Raw genomic sequence first — 20,288 nt, forward strand, 5'->3', positions numbered from 1 at the left:
TATTGCACTATTTTCTGATAAAAAAAACGTGTAATAAGGACGATATATTGTATATTCCGTGACTTAACTTTAATCTCTCTAAAGAATTAAGAGTTTAACGTAAGGCTTACATTTGTTGTTCAAAAGGAACCTTTAAAATACAAGGGAAAGAGTGAGACCAACATTTGTAGAAAAATGAAAAAATATTCTCATTTATTGAGGTAAATTTTCTCTGGAACAACAAAATGAGGTAACAATTTGCATAGTAGAATTTCCTTAATTTTGACAAACAGAAACTACAATGCAGTGACCAAACTTTGAGCTGCTGTACTCGGACCGAGTCTCCGGGACCGAAGGTAGACGAGGGTCTCGCCTCATGACAGTGAACATGAAGAGCTGGTGGAAGAATCATTGGTTGCTTTTAAGCCGTTCACATCCAAATACATTCATCGCGTATTTAAAAACACCTGGGTTCGGTTTTTTCCACTGATCCATAAAAATATATCTTCGTACTAAAAGGCCACATCGACCGCGTTGGTCGGAAACGTTACATTCTGGCGCAGCGCTCGGTTGAACAAGAGTAAAAAAGGAAAGTTTGAACAATCTCTCCCAGACTTTGGCTAAAAAAAATAAAAAGAACAGCAAGAGAACAAGTCGAGTGTGAAGTCGACTCAACACTGAAGGTCTGACACTTGATTTTAACCACTGGACTGCAAGAAATAAACTCTGAAACAACCAATAATCCAGAATAGAAAAAAAAAGAAAAAAAGATGCAACAATCAAATACAACTGTACAAATTAGAACTGCTTTTTCTTTAAAATTACTACATATAAACAACATGTACAAAGAGTTTACAAAGTGTTTTCAAAAATGGCCGACCCCCCCCTCTTTTTTCAGCAATAGTTATAAAAAAAATAGAGCTCTTATAAAAACACTTTTTTAAAAGATGCTGATGTTGTGAGCAGGCGGGGGAGGGGGAGGCGGGGAGGGTCTCAGAGCGGCCGGTCTTTGTCCTGAGTCGCACGCTGGGTGTAGAAGAGGATGTAGGCTTGAGCGCGACAGACCTCCTCCACCGAACACACGTTCATCTTGGAGTCGTTACAGTGAACCCAGAAGCCTGAGGGACACATGAGGAACAAAACGTTTGCTTTTAGCAAATAATGTTCACTGGAGAAAATGGGGCAAGAATCTGGATTTTAATATTTTTAGTTGCATTAATTTTCTCTAGATACAAGTTCCACGTAATTAAAATAATACAATTTGGGTAGTTTTCCCCAAATAAATAAAAAAACGTTTTCTTTCCTTTATTTAAATGTTTACTTGCAATAATTTTCACTGAATTTAGCTTCACATATAAATAAAAATGATACATTTTATATTTTATCAAAAGGTAGTTTTGCAAAAGCAGGAAACTTCACAGAGAATCTATATTTCAATATGTTTAACATTAATTTAGATAAAGTCATTTTGTCTACATTTTAGCTCCACATAGTTTAAAAATAAAATAAAAATGATGACTAGGCCTGCATGATATATCGAAAAAATATTGATATTGCGATACTGGCATGTGCGATATGCATATCAAAAACATGTGCGATTATTTACAAGGTTTTTTGTACAATTAAGCATTTCCTAAATGTGCACTTTGACCGTGCGATTTGTACTTCTATGTCTCGTTGTCATTTACGTCTCCGTCTGTCTGTGAACTGCTCACTAGGCTTGGTTGCTATGGCCACGGATCTTGCTGGAGCGCTGACTTAGCTCAGTATATACACGGAAGTAAAACTAACTTATGATCCACTCAAACAAGAGTGATCCAGTAACTCATCTTTTTCAACCTCCTTTGCTAAAGGAACATATTGTAAGAACTTTTCACCTCGTCTCAGTTGTTTTCAGAGTTTTTATAAGATCGTGAACTTTTAAACAAGTGTAAACCTGTCCGTCTTCGCTGTATACAAATGAGCTAAGTTGTTAGCGTCAGGTCAATTATAAACAGCTATGTGTGCGTGAACAAGGAGGTGGATTTATTATTGATTCGATGAAATCGCGACGCGCCGGCAGCTCCTCTCTGATGTCGCTCAGTTTCACGGGAAAACGATGCAAGTCCCGCAAAACTGAGCGCTATATGCGATATTTTTCTCCGATCATGTCGGCACCGAAGCGAGGAAATAAACGAAAGGGAAATATCGCATCCATTTCCTTCTCTAAACCGCAGGACCTCCATTACAGTATCTGCAGCTGCGCGGCCACATCAATAATCAATATGATCAATGTATATGATCAATAAAGTTTTACCTTACCTTAAAAAAAAACAAAAAAAAACAATTTTACCTTACCTCACATTTGAAATATCACATTAATATCGAATATCGCACTTATTTCCAATATCGTGCAGCCCTAATTATGACATATCATTTTAAAATCTATCAACATATTATCTCTACATAATTAAAACATGTTTTTCCAATTTATTATTTTTTAGTTCAGATTATTTTGCAAAACTAAAAAAAGAGAAAAGTTTCTTCCTCCCACGAAGAATCTTCGTACGACTCACCTCCCTCTTTGTTGTAGCAGTACGACGTGTAGTGGCCCGAGCCAAAGCCTTTCCCATGATGCATCACCACGGCGGAGAGTTCGTATAGGAAGTGTTTGGGTCTCGGGGGGCTGCTGGGGCTGCTGGGACTGGAGCAGGACGTGGTGCTCGGCGAGGGCTCCAGGCTGCAGTAGGGCTCCATGTCGAGAAGCTGGTCGAAGGAGACGTGGACCCCGATCTTCTCCCGGTGGTTCCTCCCCGACCACCTGAACACACACCAGTCGTCAGGCTCCTCCAGTTCTCTGGGTCGCGTGCGAGGGATTCGTACCTGAAACGTTTGAGGTGCAGCCGCAGAACCTGAGGGAGTCTGTGGATCATCAGCCGCTTCTGCGCCTCGGTCAGGACGCTGTGTTTGGACGCGCTTCGCCGCCGTATCGCTGTGGACGACAACTTTATCAACACCTTTCTTCAAGACAAAGACAGACAGCACCACGCTGCATTGTGGGAATAATCCTCACAACAAACTAGGAGTGTAAGAAAATATGGATACACTCAAATATCACAATATTCTTTTCACAATAACATATGGATATTCAACAGCACTGTATTGATATTTGAAAAAAGGCTTTCAAATATAATACATATTTTATTTTTCATCATAGTTATTTTATGATTTATATTTCAATAAAGTGTTTGTCAAATAAAATAATGCATTGTTTTTGCATTTATAATTAAAATACAGATATAGCGAGCGTTTGTTTAGCTTTTAAATTAAACTTCCGGCCACTTGATAGCAGCAGTCATTACATCCTGTGTGTTTAAAGGAGTAAATAATTCCTGCCAGATCACAGCGATGACTCAGGACAAGAGGATACAGTTGACTCGTACTTGACAATACTACAAACATATCCTTAGTCCTACAGTATCACAATGTATCGTATTGTGATACATTTACCAGATTCTGGCCAATACACACTCTACTTCAAACATGGTTGGTGGCTTCATGAAGCCTCATTTTCAGAGGCTGCTCTTTACTCTTGACCTTGAGCCAATATTTCAACAAATCCTCCATTGTTTTTAAAGCAACAGTGCCAACCAAGGAGCTCTGAAAGTGAGGCTTCATGAAGCGTTGTCAGTCCATCACTATCAAAGTAACAAATCCAAGTGAGTAACACAGATTTTAATGTGTGTGTTCTCACAGTTGCACTGGTCACAGGCGTAGATGTTTCCCTCCAGTGCTTCCGTCTCCGTGAACTTGGCCAACATCTCGGTCAGGTGGCAGGAGGCCTGGGCCGCCGACTCCCTGCTGTTGCTGTGGTAGCGCTCAGGAAACTCCAGAGACAGATCCCAGAACGGTTCCACGGTGTTGGAGCGATGTTCGCAGGCCAGACAAGTCACCTGAAGGGGAGACATGTGAGCAGGTCACAGGAATGTTTGGAAACATGACATTGATCCAGATCTAAAGCCACCGTGGGTTTCTTACTAATATGGAGTTAAACAATCATGAAGTCAGGATGTATTTCAAACATAATGTGGGCAGAAAACATTCTTTAAATCAATATACGCTGAACATAATTGTTCTTGACAGGAGCCTTTTATGAAAACTTTAAGAAATGAACAGGAGAAAACAATTAAGATCCATCTCTATAAGAGTTTTCTTCTCAAAAAAATACTCGACATTTTAGAAAACAAAGTATATAATTAGTTTTGTGACAGTTGAAGTTGTTGGAAACACATTAGATTGAATAAGATGCTCGTTTATCATAAGATTGTTTTGTGTATAAACAGTATATTTGCCGTTTATTCATCATTACTAGCATGAGACCTTTATTATAATATTTTTCTAATGTTAAGGTTCACTTAAAATACTGCTTCTTAATTGAAACAAACAAAAAAGATATACAGGAAAAATGTCAACAAAATTAACAATAAATAAGAATGCTATTGGTTTGTGTTACCCAATAGTTTTTCTTCACTTACTCATTACTTTTTTCACTATATTATGAGTCACTCCACAGATCTCTTTTTGTTTTGTAGATGTTTTTTGTAACTTATGGCTTATTTAAAAATAAAAAAAGTATTGCTCGTCCCTCAAAAAACATATATATATGTATATAGACATACATCCCATAGCTCATGATATTGATGATTTCACAGATATTATTGAATATTTAAATACATTTCAAGTTAAATAAAAAAAACCTAAATCAATGTTTTCCTCATTATTTCAGTATTTTAATATTTTTTTCAACTGTTTCTTATTCACAGCTTCATTTATTTGTTATTTTACTTCGACTATCACAATATATGACGTGAACCTCTCAGAATTCTTAGTCATCTCTTGAGTCATTAGATGAATCGTATCTTAATATTTGGAAGAAGAAATGAATAACTGCACGCACCTGGCTGAGCAGCTGACCGTGGAAGATGTTGTTGACCACACCGAGCACTTGTCTGATCAGTCTCTTCTCTGGGACCCCCACGCTGCTGTTGTGAGTCCCGGTGCTCTCCAGTTCGTGCTGGACCTTGTCCAGAAGCTCACACAGGAACTCCTGAGCGTCCTGCTGAGCGTAGCCCCGGAAAGCCGGGATGAGCTGCCACACGGAGTGAAGCATGGCGAAGGGCGACACCAGCGCCCACTTCCCGGACCACATGACCTGGAACAAGGTGTGCAGCTCGTGACAGAGGGAGATGTGTTTGGAGCTCGGCTCTTTGGGCTGGATGAGTTCCATGTTGCGGCCCCGAGAGGAGCCGCCGCTTAAACCGGCCCCGGAACCCGAGGTGGCGTGCATCCCTTTCCTGTGGAGCAGGTTCACCTGCGACAGCGCTTTTGCCGTCATTTGTCCGTGGACGGCAGAGGCCAGGAGCTCTAGAACGTGGGTCAGGTCCAGGCGCAGAAAGCACTCCCTGAAAACATGAAGGTGGCTCAGAACCTGGAGTATCGAGTTCATATAACAAGTGTTGCCCAGATTTCTCAGGCCCGTCACGCCAGGGGTCACCGTGGGCCGGCGTTTAAACGGTGACCCGCCTTCGCTGGTGTTGGGTCTGCGACGACTGGACGTTTGAGAGCGACTGGGAGTGACTGTGGATTTACTCGCGGATCTATGGACAGAAGATCGGCTCTGTTTCTTTTGGGGAGCTTGAGATTTTTTCCTGGTCACAGTCTTTTTGGGTGTGGGACGGCTTCGAGTCCTTAAATTTAGCGAAGAAGGCACGTGGGTTTTAGGTTTGATAACGGGACTCGCGGCGACTGCTGGTGCTTGTCTCGACTTCCGCTGCAGGCGTCGACTCTTCCTGACGGGAGTGTTGTCCAGCTCCTCCTGCAACTGTCTCTTCTGAGCTTTCCTCCTCTCCCTGGCCTGTCTCTTCTGCTCCTCCTCTTCCTCGCTACGCCTCTCTTCATCCGCCCTCCTCTTCCCGCATTCCGTCAGTCCGAACCAGAAGCGGAAAACCCGACCCATCAGCGCTCGCCGCCGGTGCCAAAGCGCGGTGAACATGCGGTCCTCGTCCTTCAGCTGCAGCTCTTGAGCGCCGGACGGCATCAGGGAGTCGACGGCGGCGCTGGTGGATCGGAGGGTGCGTCCGCTGCGGGTCGTGACCTCGTAGCGCTGACTCTGGATGGCGCTGAGCGTGCTGCGCAGCAGCTTGAGGTCTCCGGTGGCGTTGTCGTTCAGGACGTAGTCGTCGCACAGGTAGCAGAAGACGTAAAGTTCGTTGACCTCGATCGCCAGGGGGTGTCCCTGCTGCTGGAAGTGCTTGAGGGCGTGCTCCTCGATGTAGCGCCCGCACGCCACGTGCGCACAGCCCAGACAGGCCCATATGGATTCCGTGGTGTTGCAGTCCACGCAGTGCCATTTCTGCGGGTTGAGGATGGAGTGATCCGGGGCGAGTCGCAGCCGCCCCACATGCTTACACCTGTCCATGACACGAGCCCGCCTGCCAAGAGCGGCCGGCCGGCTGTGTCTGTCGGTCAGTAACTGACCCCGTGTGTCGTAGCCCGTTGGCCTTTTACACCTGTGTAGATGCACCATGGGAACCTTGATGAGCTGAGAAACGCGAACCTCCCATGGCATGTTGTCTAGAGGGAAACAAAAGAGAGCACCTGGTTAATAACCGGCCCACCAGTGACGTCTAGTCGTGACCTCGGCGTGTGCTGTCAGGCACAAATCCTTTTCATGAGGATCATCTAACAAAAATACAATTAGAGAAACAAAAACACGGTTAAAGATGAACAGCGAGAATTCTAGTCAAACATTTCCAACAGTCCATGTGCGGTAAATCTATTGAGATAAGATTATGAACGTCTGCGAGTATTCATAAACTCCCGGGAGGGTCATGTCATTGATTGAACAGCACTTCCGATAAAAGATAGTATATATAACAAAGCACTCTTGTAGACGGTGTTATCATCGCATTACATTAACATCCAGAAAGAATTATTTTGACATCAGCTTAATAAAAACACTGATATGATCCTCATGATCGCGTAAAAATAAAATAAAATAAACTGTCTCATTAAGAAACAGCCCTACAATTACCTGGGTAGTTCTTTAAACCTTAATTTTTTAACCTATATGTTAAGAAAAGTTAAATGCAAGACATAAAATACTATTTGAATTTACATTTAAGACCAACTCAACAATCCAAACCAAATGAAAAAAACAAACAAACAAAAAAACACCTATTGATGAAAGTACGGTTTAGTAAAATCTCTTTTCACACACCGTCTCCTACATCTGGTGCTGCTTTCATGAAGATAAAATGTTGGTAAGACAGTCAAATATCATTGAATTCACTGCCTATGTTGCCCGAAGCAAAAGTCTCTTTCGGAAGTTGCTACATGTGGAACCACAACATGCATCAGCTGTAACCATGTAAAGGTTTCCTTAAGTTCCACTGTTGTTATTGTAAGTCAATCTAGAAATATATTTTTTAAATAAACACAATCATCAGATATTTTTGACATACAATTTTGTCATCATTAAAGTTTAAGTCAAATTTGATTTAAGGCGTGTTTTGTTCCAGTTTTTGAGCGCAAAAGCCACATTCAGGTGCTGTTTCGAACAAACAAACCGACCCTGTAGCTCGTCGAACTATGACATAAGATCACATTTGTAAAAAATAAATGTCCAGAAAAGTGAGGCTGTAAAAGGAAAAAAAAAGTCAATCATTCCTACGCAAGTGTTGTCGCTATCGTTTCGCGCTTCACCTTCTGTGTCCTTTTCTATGACACGCACAAATAAAACACACATCACAGATACAACTCTGATATTTGTCTAGAGATGACAACACACTGTCAACACAACTTTTTTCCCATCTTAACATATTCTATCAGAACATGATTCAAAAACTACTTAAACAAGTGCTCAACATTGGTTTTTATCAGGTAACAAACGTGTAACTGATACAACGAACACCCGGTATATGAAGAAAAACTAAATACTACAACATTCTTCATGTCGGGTTCTGTGTATCAATTCCTGCTGCTTGTACTTGTTTACAAGAATGATATTAATACCTTCACGCTAATCGTAACCCACTGCGGCTACATGTAGCCTAGCATGCTATGTTAGCATCGAGCTAAAGTGCTGTAATCCAAAGTTCATGCTTATAAACTGGCAGCGGGTGTAAACGTCTCCCCGGGTGTGGCTGGTGTGCGGGAGGGAAAGCACGAAAATGGCTCAAAATCACGTGAAAGATTAAGAGCGGTGGATAAATGTGAGGGAGAAACGCTCTTACCGAGGCTCCTCTTCTTCACGATGTGACTCTTGTGTACCTACACTGGCCGCCATCTTGTCCGTCCCTGTCGCGTGGTGAATGGGTGATGAACCCCTAGAGCGCGTCCGCGTGACGTCACGGTGTTGTTGTTGTTGAGGAGGAAGATAAATTGACTTTTTTTTTTTTTTTTTTAATGTTTTGGCATTCTTAATGTCTTTAATTGTGTTTGCGTAATCTTAATATATTTTTATTAAGTTTATTATTATTCAATACAACTAGAAGTTTTCAGAAATAAACACAACAGGAATTAAACACGTGCTCTTAATTTTGGTTCAATGTTGTGTTGTGTTCTCGATCATACGTGTTTTGTTTTTTGATTATTACGTCAAATAAGGGAAATAACTTGTTTCCAGCATTAAATAAATTTCACCAGTAGAGAGCAGCATTGTCTAATTTTAAATCCACTTTTCTCAAAAACAATAATAATATAGAGAACAATAGTACTACCTAATAATAATGATGATACAAAATTATGTTATTTGAAAACGACTTTATGGATATTCAAGTTCACCAGGACCGTACGACCACATTTAGAGCAAAACACAAATCTCCCAAATCTTTATAGAACAATCTTATTATTAGACAAAAAAATATATTTCTCTTCAGTTAAGAAAGTAAAATTAGTGGTGAATATGTCCATGCTAAAAAATAATGATATCCAAAAATATAGTCTTTTAGGCTTCATCATAAAACGCGTGTTAAAAGTTGTACTTGAACCACAAAGTCGTTGTCCCGTTATATTTTAGTGCCATATTAGTTTCACCAACAAACAACAACAAACACCTCACTTCACTTTCAAAGTTTATTTCCATTATTGTTAATTATTGTAATGTTTTGCCTAAAATCTAAGAATAAAAAGTGCACATTTGAATAACATTAATTTAACAAACAAACAATGAATGTATGTTCTCATAAATTATAATTGTTATATTAAATCCCAATGAGAAATTTTAAAATGAATAAATCCTAATAAAGTGTAGAAAATTAAATGATTAATCAGTTACAATGATATAAATTAGAATATCCACAGTTGTAACAATGCCTGGACAGTATTACATTTTTTTTTATTATTTGTCTCTGTAAAAGCTTCCTGCTATAAATCATTTAAAAAGCTATAAATATTATAAATACAAGCTTATAAATATTATACAAAGCACAGTCCATCCATAATTCACCACTTATCTAAGGTGAAGTTGCAGGGGAAACAGCCGAGAGGTCTAGACTTCTCTATCTCGCTTTATCATCCGTACTCTTTGTCTCTTTTCCTCTTTGCTAAGCCTAGACTCTCTTTCCTGGGTCCGCCCTGTGGTCTCCTCCTATAGTTTTACATGTACAGAAAACCTCCCAAAGGAGGAGTAGATTTTCCCCCAATATATTGTGTGCGAAAACCAAGAACTTAAACAACTTATTAATAGAATAGAAATGATTATATTTCATAACAATTATAGCTGCAGAAGCTTGACTGGTTTGATGGTTTTACTTAACATAATGAATAAATAAAATCAACAAAAGTGAAAATATCTAGGTGCAAATAATCATTAAAGTCAAAAATGTATTAAATTGTTTTCTACTTGCCCTCATGTCAACTGAGGGTTGCGATTATTTTAAGTAATCTGTTCCTTTGTAGAGTTTATAGGCAAACACGTATATCCATTTTGTATTTAAGCGTTGAAATGAGGAATTTTCAGAAAAACAACTTTTAAAAGTCTGTATAATTTGAGGATGTTTGTAGCGAAAATGTATCAGTCCATCAGTTTCTGCCTGACATCTGTCCTCAGTGCTCAAGATTTAGACTGCTGGCCTGGCAGCGTCTGCTCAAAACAAGGCTAAAATATAGACTTGTCTCATTTTTTCAGTAACAATTTTTTTTGTCGAGGCTTCAATACAAGATAAACATTACAGACGAGCAGTACCGAGGTATTTGAATGTTTTCAAGTGTGTCTTTTTGGAAGAAGATAAAGAGGAAGACAACTGAGCTCCAGTCACTAGTGATGTGCTGATGAAGCTTCATGAAACAGTGTCATGTTGTTTAGAGGTCAGTAGGTGGCGCCATTAGTTTAAAAATTATGTTTCATTAGAAGAGTTGTTCGAAATAGAGGAAAATAGTGCAGAGACCGCCATCTAGTGGACTCTAAAAATAATGACACTGTTTCATGAAGCTTCATCAGTCCATCAATACCAGTCGCTACATTAAAATGAACAAACATTTTTGTCTTTAACTCTAAAAAGGAACAGATTACTCTAAGAATAACCCCAACCCTAAATCGACATGAGGTTGAGTAGAAAATTAGGGACATTTAAATTGTGCGTGAACTACAACTTTTATTCGTAATGTGTATAAAGTTCAAGCGAGTTGAGAATTTGGAGTAATTCTGGCAGATAAATGATCAGAAGGAGGTGAAGAAGAAGACGCAGACGAGTGCTGTGTCTCAAATCGCATACTAGCGTACTCAAAGTTAGTATTTTTAGTGCGTTAGTGTGTCTCAATTCTTAGTATGAGAAATTTAGTGCGCCATGCACACTAAATTGTCGTACTAAAACGCCCACAAAACTGAGCATGGTTCGATGGACACTATCTACCCTAAAAAGCTCCATCTTAATGACGATTTAAACGGAAGTTACATCATATATATGCATATATATGCATATACTTACAAGTGCATTTTCAGCAGCATTAGAAGGATGACACGTCTTCGGTGCTGATACCAGCTTAAATATCTCGCAAATATTTCGATTCTCATATTTTTTCTTTATTTCTTTTTCAAAAGTTGCAAAACGTGCTGCCAGCAGGTGTCGATAGCGTTCCAACAGCTGGTTGCAACCATCGTTAAATAGAAGTAGAAGAAGAAGCTGTCATGTGATTTCCGGTTAGTGTGTAGCAGCAGTGTTTGATTTGAGACATACTATCTGTGGAGAATTTGCGTACTAGTTAGTATGTACACTATCCTGAGGCATACTAACTTCTAGTATACTAAGAGTAGTATGCGATTTGAGACACAGCAAGGGTCATCAAGTGGTGGTCATAATGTTACGGCTTGAAAATCATCAAATAATCAAAGAGAAAAAGCAATGTGATCATGTGTTTTTCACACATGAGTGTAAGGCAGAACTCAAACGTGCTGTGATGTGTTCTCTACTCCGACACCGAACCTGACAGCGATCAGGCGTATCAACAGGGTACAACAACCACCTCTGGAGTGAACCCGCGATCATGAAAAACACTGTCAAAGTTTGTGTTTTTTTTCGGGGGGTGCCTGAAGGTTACGCAGGTATTTTTCCCCGGGGGCCGTCGCCGGAGCTCAGGTGCAGCCGAGGATGCTGGTCAATACGGGCTGGAGGCACTCACCGACGATCCTATCAGTGTTTTCGTACAACAACACGAGGTAACCAAACCAACCATAGCAACACAAATAACATAATCATCAGAGCATCAGTATAACAGTTAAACTATGCAGGGGTGTGTCCGTGCGGAGTTGTTGTCGGGGCTGAAGAACAGGAGGCGTTCATGCTCGCTGAGGTAACGACGCCTCGAGTCTCGGTTTCATCGACACGATCCTGCTTAAGCAAGTCGTGGAAGATGATGATCAGGACCACGGGTCTGGGTGTGTGTGATTGAAAGGAGGGGGTGTTGTTTTTTTGAGTGACTTGGAGAAAGAGGTATGCGTCCATGTACCATGTGATGCCTGTGAATCGACCTCTAATGTTTTTCTCACTGCCTGTCCTCCGGGGCCTCCACCACCTTCGTGTTCGCACATGCCCACGTTTTCCCTCCAGTCTGCTGCTCACACACACACACGTTGTTAGAATAGCTGAACCCACCAGGACTTCGCTGCTTCGGGGCTTCAATTAACATTTATTACACCCAAAAAATTTTAAGATAAATTATGAAGTGATTACAATATGTAAGACCTGAGCAAAGTGAACAGCACTTTTTCTATTATTTATACAGTCAAAGTCTAATAAATATTATATATACTGCGATTAAAAATAATCTAATTCTCATTTCTACTTTTTCATTAAATTTCTCCCTCTGTATTTAACAGAAGAAAAAAATCAACATGAGTTCATTAGTAAATATATAACAAATATTTTCCAGTTTAGTTGTTAATATCTTTCTTTTTACATGTTAAATTTTATCACATTCTTTTCAAGTTCACTTTATTCCTCTATGTTTCTCAAAATGAACCTTTTTTTTCAAAATGCAATGCATAAAATCCATTAAAAATGCATTAAATATATGTGTCCCGATGCCATCATATACAGTATATAAAGTATAAAATATCTAGAAATCGTATGCATTTTGAAGATAAACTTGATAAAACCACCACTGCATATGTATTTATGGAAGCCAGGGAGGTCGTTCACCTCGACCCAGAGACAACACAAGGGATACCACAGACACATTTGTTTTCGGGACTTCGGGTCAACTTAATTCATTCAAAACACAAGGGATACCACAAACACATTTGTTTTTGGGACTTCGGGTCAACTTAACCCACAGACAACACAAGGGATACCACAGACACATTTGTTTCCGGGACTTCGGGTCACCTTGTCCCAGAGACAACACAAGGGATACCACAAACACATTTGTTTTCGGGACTTCAGGTCAACTTAACCCAGAGACAACACAAGGGATACCACAAACACATTTTCGGGACTTCGGGTCAATTAAACCCACAGATAACACAAGGGATACCACAAACACATTTGTTTTCGGGACTTCGGGTCAACTTAACCCAGAGACAACACAAGGGATACAGCAAACACATTTATTTTCAGGACTTCTGGTCAACTTAACCCCCAGACAACACATGGGATACCACAAACACATTTGTTTTCGGGACTTCGGGTCAACTTAACCCACAGACAACCCAAGGGATACCACAAACACATTTGTTTTCAGGACTTCGGGTCCACTTAACCCACAGACAACACACGGGATACCACAAACACATTTGTTTTTGGGACTTCGTGTCAACTTAACCCACATTCAACACAAGGGATACCACAAACACATTTGTTTTTGGGACTTTGTGTCAACTTAACCCACATTCAACACAAGGGATACCACAAACACATTTGTTTTCAGGACTTCGGGTCCACTTAACCCACAGACAACACATGGGATACCACAAACACATTTGTTTTCGGGACTTCGGGTCAACTTAACCCACATGCAACACAAGGGATACCACAAACACATTTGTTTTCGGGTCTTCAGGTCAACTTAACCCACAGAGAACACATGGGATACCACAAACACATTTGTTTTCGGGATTTCAGGTTCCCTCATCGATTCCAATCTAATTTAAACTGAATTTGAATTCATTAAAAACCCACAAGACAATAAGTACAAGAAGTATTTCCACAGGAACCTCCCTCGTCACACAATCCAAACATTGTTTCGAGGGCCAGTTTGACCCCAAACTAGTGTAAGCAAGCTGCAGTATGCGGTACTTTCCTGAGCTCATAATACGTTCTGATCCAAACAGATGATGTCTGGCAGGTCCCTGCGCTGGCATCAGGCTTGTTTACGTCTGAGACAACATTGCAAAAAAATGTCTGCTTAGCGTGACAGGACAAGACAAACACGACATCAGATTGAACCGGTGTGTTTTCTTCTATCGCCAGGCGGCAGGAACCTGAAGGCATCTCACCACCAGCACCAGGACTCGTTCAGAAACGCAAACTGAAAAACACAACAACTGAAGAAAAAGTGCAGCACGACCTGCCAGGAGTTAAAATGGAGGAATAAATCATTGAAGTTCAACTTTAAAGGATGTTAAAAATACCTGGAAAAACATTATTGGCGCCGTTAAGTCAATGGAACGTTGGATCACTAGGATTTTGCGGCTCCAGGTTTCCTCAGGAACTCGCTCCTTTATTTATGATCTGTCCTAAAAAGCGGTGGATGGGATTCACATCTGGACTCATAGGTGGTCATTTTATAACTTTCCAGCACTTTGGTTGAAACATTTTTTTAAGAGTCATGTTGATGTGTTTTCAATCCTTGTCCAGCTGGAAGACACATCCGTTTGAATGGAAATTGCAGCTTTTTTTTTGCTGTCAGTCTTGATTCTTTGAGGTTTAATGAGGCCATTCTCTAGTGATGTGTTGGTGAGGCTTCATGAAACAGTTGATGACGTATCATGATACAGTGTCTTCATTTTTAAAGACCACTAGATGTCGCTCTCTGCTTAATAATCTTTGGCTCTGAGCTACTGATTCAATGAAATCTTGCATCATTTCCCAACTTTTTTATTTATTATCAGTGCCACGTTGGTTTCTGCTTCTTGTCTTCACCTAGAGGCAGTGCTTGGCAATTACATTTCTCCAGGGGCCACTTTTTTATACAATGGCCGTTGTTAGGGACCATCAGGCAAACGTAAAGAACGTATTTAAATAAAGTAATAAGATGAACCTAAACAGGCTAAAATTACAACTTTGGAAAAAACATAAAAACAAACAAGTTGAGTTAAACGCTTTGAGACCTTCTTGACTAGCAGGGGGTTTATTTTCAGAAAAAGTGACGTGAAAGTAAAAATTATGAATTTGAATGACCTCTCGGGGGGACCTTTGTGTTGCCTGTTGGACCCGAAATTGACGTTTTACTTAACAAGTGGATCTTTGTTTTAATCTCAATTTGTTCTTCTGTTCATGTAGCGAATGTTAAGCTAATGAACGTTACTATCTTGCCCACGTTTTTCCCCAAATACTGGCCATGACTCCACCACTACATTTAGGGCCAAATGAAAAATGCAAAAACTGCAACCAAATTCAAATCTTTGCAAACAAAATTGATCAATATTAGAGTATATTTAGCCTTTTAAAACTATACATTTTAAGTTTCCATGTGAATTTAAAATTTAGAGTTTTGCTTTTAAAACACAAAAAACTGTCCGATCTGGACAGCCGTACAGTTCATTTCACTTTTTCACTCTTTCTTACATCACACCTCCGAAAATACACTATTAACTTCTTATTGCGCGGTTCAGAAAGTTCTCCAGTGCCGCGTGGAGTCGTTTCTGTTTGGACAGTGTTTTCTGTGGAGTCACCGGCCCGTAGATCGATGTCACCTTTGTGGCTTAAGAAGAGCTTTCAGGGCTCAAACCGTGGTTCTCTAGGGATCAAGACAGAAGAATGACTCGTTTTAACTGAACACGAGTAACACCGTCATGGTCCAAAAAAAACACAACTCTCACTCGTAAGGTTGTTCTATTGCTTTCCTGCACACACAGTGAAACGATCGCTGCCGATTTTGCTTCTTCATTTTTCAAAGCTAATAATAGTGGTTCGAACCCTCACACGCCTCGGCATGTGTCTATAATTCTCTACTTTAATCTGAACCGCTCGCGAATAAATGAATCTTCTGTTTCGATGCGTCATAAAGGTACGTCTCAGAATTAAAAAGTTGTACGACACGGAGGTTAATTCCCTTCTAATGTACTGTATGTGGATTTTAAGTTAAACAGGAAAAACTTGATGACATTATACCATTTTAAACTGAATATTTAAGTATAATTCCAACACATTTAATATCATAGATAAAGTCATTTTCATCTGAAGTTTCATACATTAAGGGCATGAATCTCAACATATTAAACTGTTACTAAATAACCAAACAATGTAATCCAAGGGTGGCTGTGTTTCAATTTGGATCAATAATGTTTGAATTGTTTTCCTTAAATCTGTATATACTGTCTGTGAGTTTGTCAGAGGAAGGTTTACTGAGGCACAAACCACACACTATTTTAAGATATTTTAGTATTAATGTTCTGTAGAAGTATTTCCAGCGTCAAAATTCCTTGGATGGAAAACTCATTACGCCATCATTCAGAGACCACAACTGATTGGTCAACAAAAACCTCAATCAGTCTTATTTTGAGGGCCAAACAATATGTACATTTATCAGAAAGTATTTGTCCAATATTGTTTGTATTTTTATTCTTCAAAATAATTACATTTTCTCTGTGTTTGTCCTCCTTTATCAAAAACCCAACAAAAATATTGGCATCAGTTTTACTGTTATTGGAAGTCTCTGAACTATTGTTGACATTGATAAGCTATTTTTTTTTATCTTATCTTACACACTGACATCTATTAATGTCACAATATCAACATGAATATTGATCCACATAAAATGACTTGGCGGGCTTGATTGCCCCCCCCCCCCACCCCGGGGGCCACGAGTTCGAAAGTGGCCAGTGACACCTAGTGGCCAGGTGCTAGACCATGGTATCAGCCAAGACCCTGAAGGTCGTCGACCTTGGTCAACGATGACACGGTCGCTGTTTTTTGCGATGCTTTGTAAAATAATCAGAGTCTGTATCGGCGTCGCTGTGTCAACAGTCGCCTCCCCGTGTTCTGGCTTGCTTCTGATGCTCCTCGCCGAGAAAAATACATTCCTGATGCCGGTGTGTGTGTGTGTGTGTGTTTTCTTTTTCTGGTGTGTAATTAAGTGTTACCAAAAGAGCTTGTCTCGTTTCGGCGGACGAAGCGTGACTTGGATATTTTTAGGCGCTGGAATTATGTTCCTTATGCCCCAATCTTCTCATTTCCTCCGCCGGCGAGTCCCAGCTGATGGGATAATTCTGACCACATGACACACTTATCCCACACACACTTCCTCTGACCTGTGGAAAGAAATCCCCTCGCTACATATTTCCTTTTTCTTTTTCTTTTTTTACTCGCTGCCCTCTTCGGGACCTTCTGGGCATCGGCCTCGGGGGAACTGGGCGCTAGCGATTGAGGGGTTATTGTGACTCCTAGCATAGAGGAGGAAGGTGGTCCAGGGGGTGGGGGGGGGAGGTTTGGGGGGGGGGGGGGGGGGGGGGGTTATTGTCCCGCGGCCTGCGGGAGCTGCCATGCTCTCCAGGGCCGATGGCGACGCAAGAATGTAGACGGGGACAAAAGGCCATAACTCCATTCTATAGCCGCAAACAAGCGAGGCATTGTCGAGCGTACGGGCCGCACACACACACACTCGCATGCATCACTACAATAACACACGTACGAACTATACCGCGGCAAAAAACCATGCTAATGCGAGACCATGCCAAAAACACTCATTCATCAACGAGGTTCCCACACCAGGCGACACCCCCCCATACACAGGACGTCTCCATCACGGGCTGAGAATGGCCAGTCAGACAATGAACCGAGAGAGAGAGAGAGTGAGAGAGGGAGAGAGAGAGAGAGAGAGAGAGAGAGAGATCCAGTAGTGGATTTTTGTTAGTGTCTCTGTGTTGTGTCTGCTCCTCAAGGACAGTTTCCCACAACGTCAACTCTCCCGTACAGATGTGCTGATGTGGAAAAACATTTCCAGTCGTCTCAGTTTTCAAACTGGTTATCGGAAAACATGTTCCGTGATTCGACCCGCTTTTCTTTTTTTTTAACCACTGATACACGGTTACTACGGAGTGTGAGAAAATATTGACGCACTGATATATATATCGCAATCGTTCTTTTATTCACGATACTGTGTTGATATTAAAAAGAACTGTATCGATTTATTTATTTTTTGCTTTCAAATCATATTTTCTTTTTTGTCATAGTTGTTTTATAGTTTATATTCCAATAACGTTATATATATTGTATATATATTCTTAAAATTAACATACAAATATTCACTGCATTTGTTCATTTTTGTGTCTCAATTAAACTCCCAGCCACTGGATGGCCAAGTCTTGATTTATTTGATGCTTAAGGACAGGGGGGGACAAACTAAATCACACATTTTATTATTTAATTATAGTTATTTTATGCTTTATATTTCGATTATGGTGTATATAAAATGTACAGTTAACATGCAGATATTAGCAAAGTTTGTTCATCTGTGTGTTGCAATTAAACATCTGGCCACTAGAGCAGTCAGCGGGTCCTAAAGGAACAATGAAATCCCGTAAGATCCCGGCAATGACTGGGGACGAGAGGATACACTCGACTGCAGCGGCTTTTATAGCTGATGTTTGTACATGTTTTGGTTCGTTACTACAGTATCACAATATATCTTTTCGTCGCTCCTGAATCATGGCACGTATCATATCGCCAGATTCTTGCAAATACACACTCGGCCGCACATCATAGCCGATAGTTTTAGTCTCTATTAAAATCAGTCTCACTTCTCTGTATAATAGCGTGACCATGTGTCTGCTTATACCAGAACATGTGCTATTTGGGGGCTGTCCGCCCTGGCCGTAGGAAGTTTCTTAAACCCCTTAAATGTCCGGGGTTTTGAGTTTCTGTAGCGCGTTCTTTATCTTGCCTCAACGACAATCGGGCTGTTGCGAGCACAAGAAACCACAACGACAAGTAGATTGAAAACTCACTGCCTTCAGTCCAGTCAAAGAGACAAAGTCATTTTTTTTATGGGGACTTCAAGCTCAACATTGCATCTGAGGAGTCATCCTTGTCAACAACACTCTCAGAAATGGTGAAATCAACCTGATCTCATGGCGCTTTGCCGCCCAGCCAACCAATCACAACTATATTTACTACAGCTTTATTTACCAAACACATTAAATGTTTTATTTGAAAACACACTAAATAAAAAGATCTAAAATTAATTTCAGAAACCATTATTTTGTTGAGGATTTATACACTTTTTTTGCTGATATAAAAGGTTTCAGATAAGTCAATATGTATTTATTTTAATAAACACAACTTTATTCAAAACAGTAACGAGCAACAAATCTGGCCACTCATGTGATCAATTTAACATTTTTCAGTTTTTTTTTTATCGTGTCAAATGATTAAAAGCTTCAACTCTTGAACCAGGAAGTCAGGAGAGAAAATGGATGTTGATGAATTACCTTCTTATATTTATACTTTTTTAGTAGAACTTTTGTTTGGTCTTCAAAGCTGTCTCGGCGGGAGATCCTTCCCTCGGTCCAGCTCCATCGAGTCGACGTCCTGCTGTGGGTGAAGTTGTGGAGATGATTGATGAAGAGGAAGGAAAAGAGGTTCAGCTTGGGTGACGTCCTGATTTCAGCGCCTGGCTCTGTTCCTGACTGAAGTTACCGCAGAGTTTCCCCAGAAGAGTCGAAGGCCAAGAGAAAATAAGCAAAACTTCATCTTGATTCTTTTGAACACTTTGGCAGAAAAATACATTTCTCCAGGGAAACAAAGGTAACTTGAGTAAACTGATGTCTTTACATTAAACACTAGAAAATATTTTTCCAACTCAGATGAATCAGTTTTATTATTAGGGCCGTAAAAATATATCAAATGGTGATTATTTTAATGGATTTTATCCAATTTTCTTATTTTACTGTTTGCAAGTTGTCTTTTTGTAAAATCTGTTTTCCCAGCTTAATCTGATGAATTCAATAACCATTTTTTTTACAGTCCCAGGCCTCTCACCCTATGTAGCTGGGATGGACTCCAGCCCTCCTGTGACCCTGCTAAGGTGGTAGAAGTGAATTTTATATTTCATTTTCATTTTCACAAAAAACAAGGGGACAAAACTCTTTACTCTTGTGTTATCTCAGGGTCAAGGCCTCTAAACAAATGTGTTCGGGGCCTTCGGGTCACCTTGACCCCAAGATAACACAAGTGTTTATCACATCTTCAAGTCAGTAGTAAATATGATGGACACTGAATGTTACAAGCAACACTCAAACACAGCAGAATGAACAGAACTACATCAAGAATGTTATGGCAACTGAACTAAGTAGAGTTTAAGGAAGTTTGACCAAAAGTCTACTCAGTCCACATGACACACTCGCTTTGGAACCCTTTGGATATTCATGAGCTGGATCAATGAGATGCAACAAGGATACATCAAGTATGTTCAAAGCAATACATGAATAAACTTTTAGCTTATATTCAATCTTTTTATGTCAAATTAATATTTTTAATTGAAAAAAAAACAACCTTTTCGAAGTTAAATTTCCTTTTTTTTCAATGTCTTGACAGCTGAAATTAATTGAATTAATGAAATGTTCTCTTGTATTTAGGGGATCAGGACTGTGTCCCAAATCGCGCACTTCTCCG

The 20,288-nt window shown here is 40.2% G+C and overlaps 1 protein-coding gene across 1 annotated transcript; it reads right to left on the minus strand.

Moving 5' to 3' along the window:
• Nucleotides 1–163: 163 nt before the first annotated feature.
• usp44 (ubiquitin specific peptidase 44) lies at nt 164–8,685 on the minus strand. Its single transcript, XM_087786535.1, has 6 exons — nt 8,253–8,685; nt 4,916–6,591; nt 3,713–3,911; nt 2,842–2,950; nt 2,535–2,779; nt 164–1,097 (listed from the first exon to the last, which is right to left on the minus strand). The coding sequence occupies exons 2-6, from the start codon at nt 6,584–6,586 to the stop codon at nt 973–975; spliced, it is 2,349 nt and encodes a 782-aa protein (XP_087642661.1). The 5' UTR covers nt 6,587–6,591; nt 8,253–8,685; the 3' UTR covers nt 164–972.
• Between the last annotated feature and the right edge of the window lie 11,603 nt (nt 8,686–20,288).

The sequence above is a fragment of the Callionymus lyra genome, chromosome 3 (genome assembly GCF_982586985.1).
Source record: "Callionymus lyra chromosome 3, fCalLyr1.hap1.1, whole genome shotgun sequence".
Taxonomy (NCBI): Eukaryota; Metazoa; Chordata; class Actinopteri; order Syngnathiformes; family Callionymidae; genus Callionymus; species Callionymus lyra.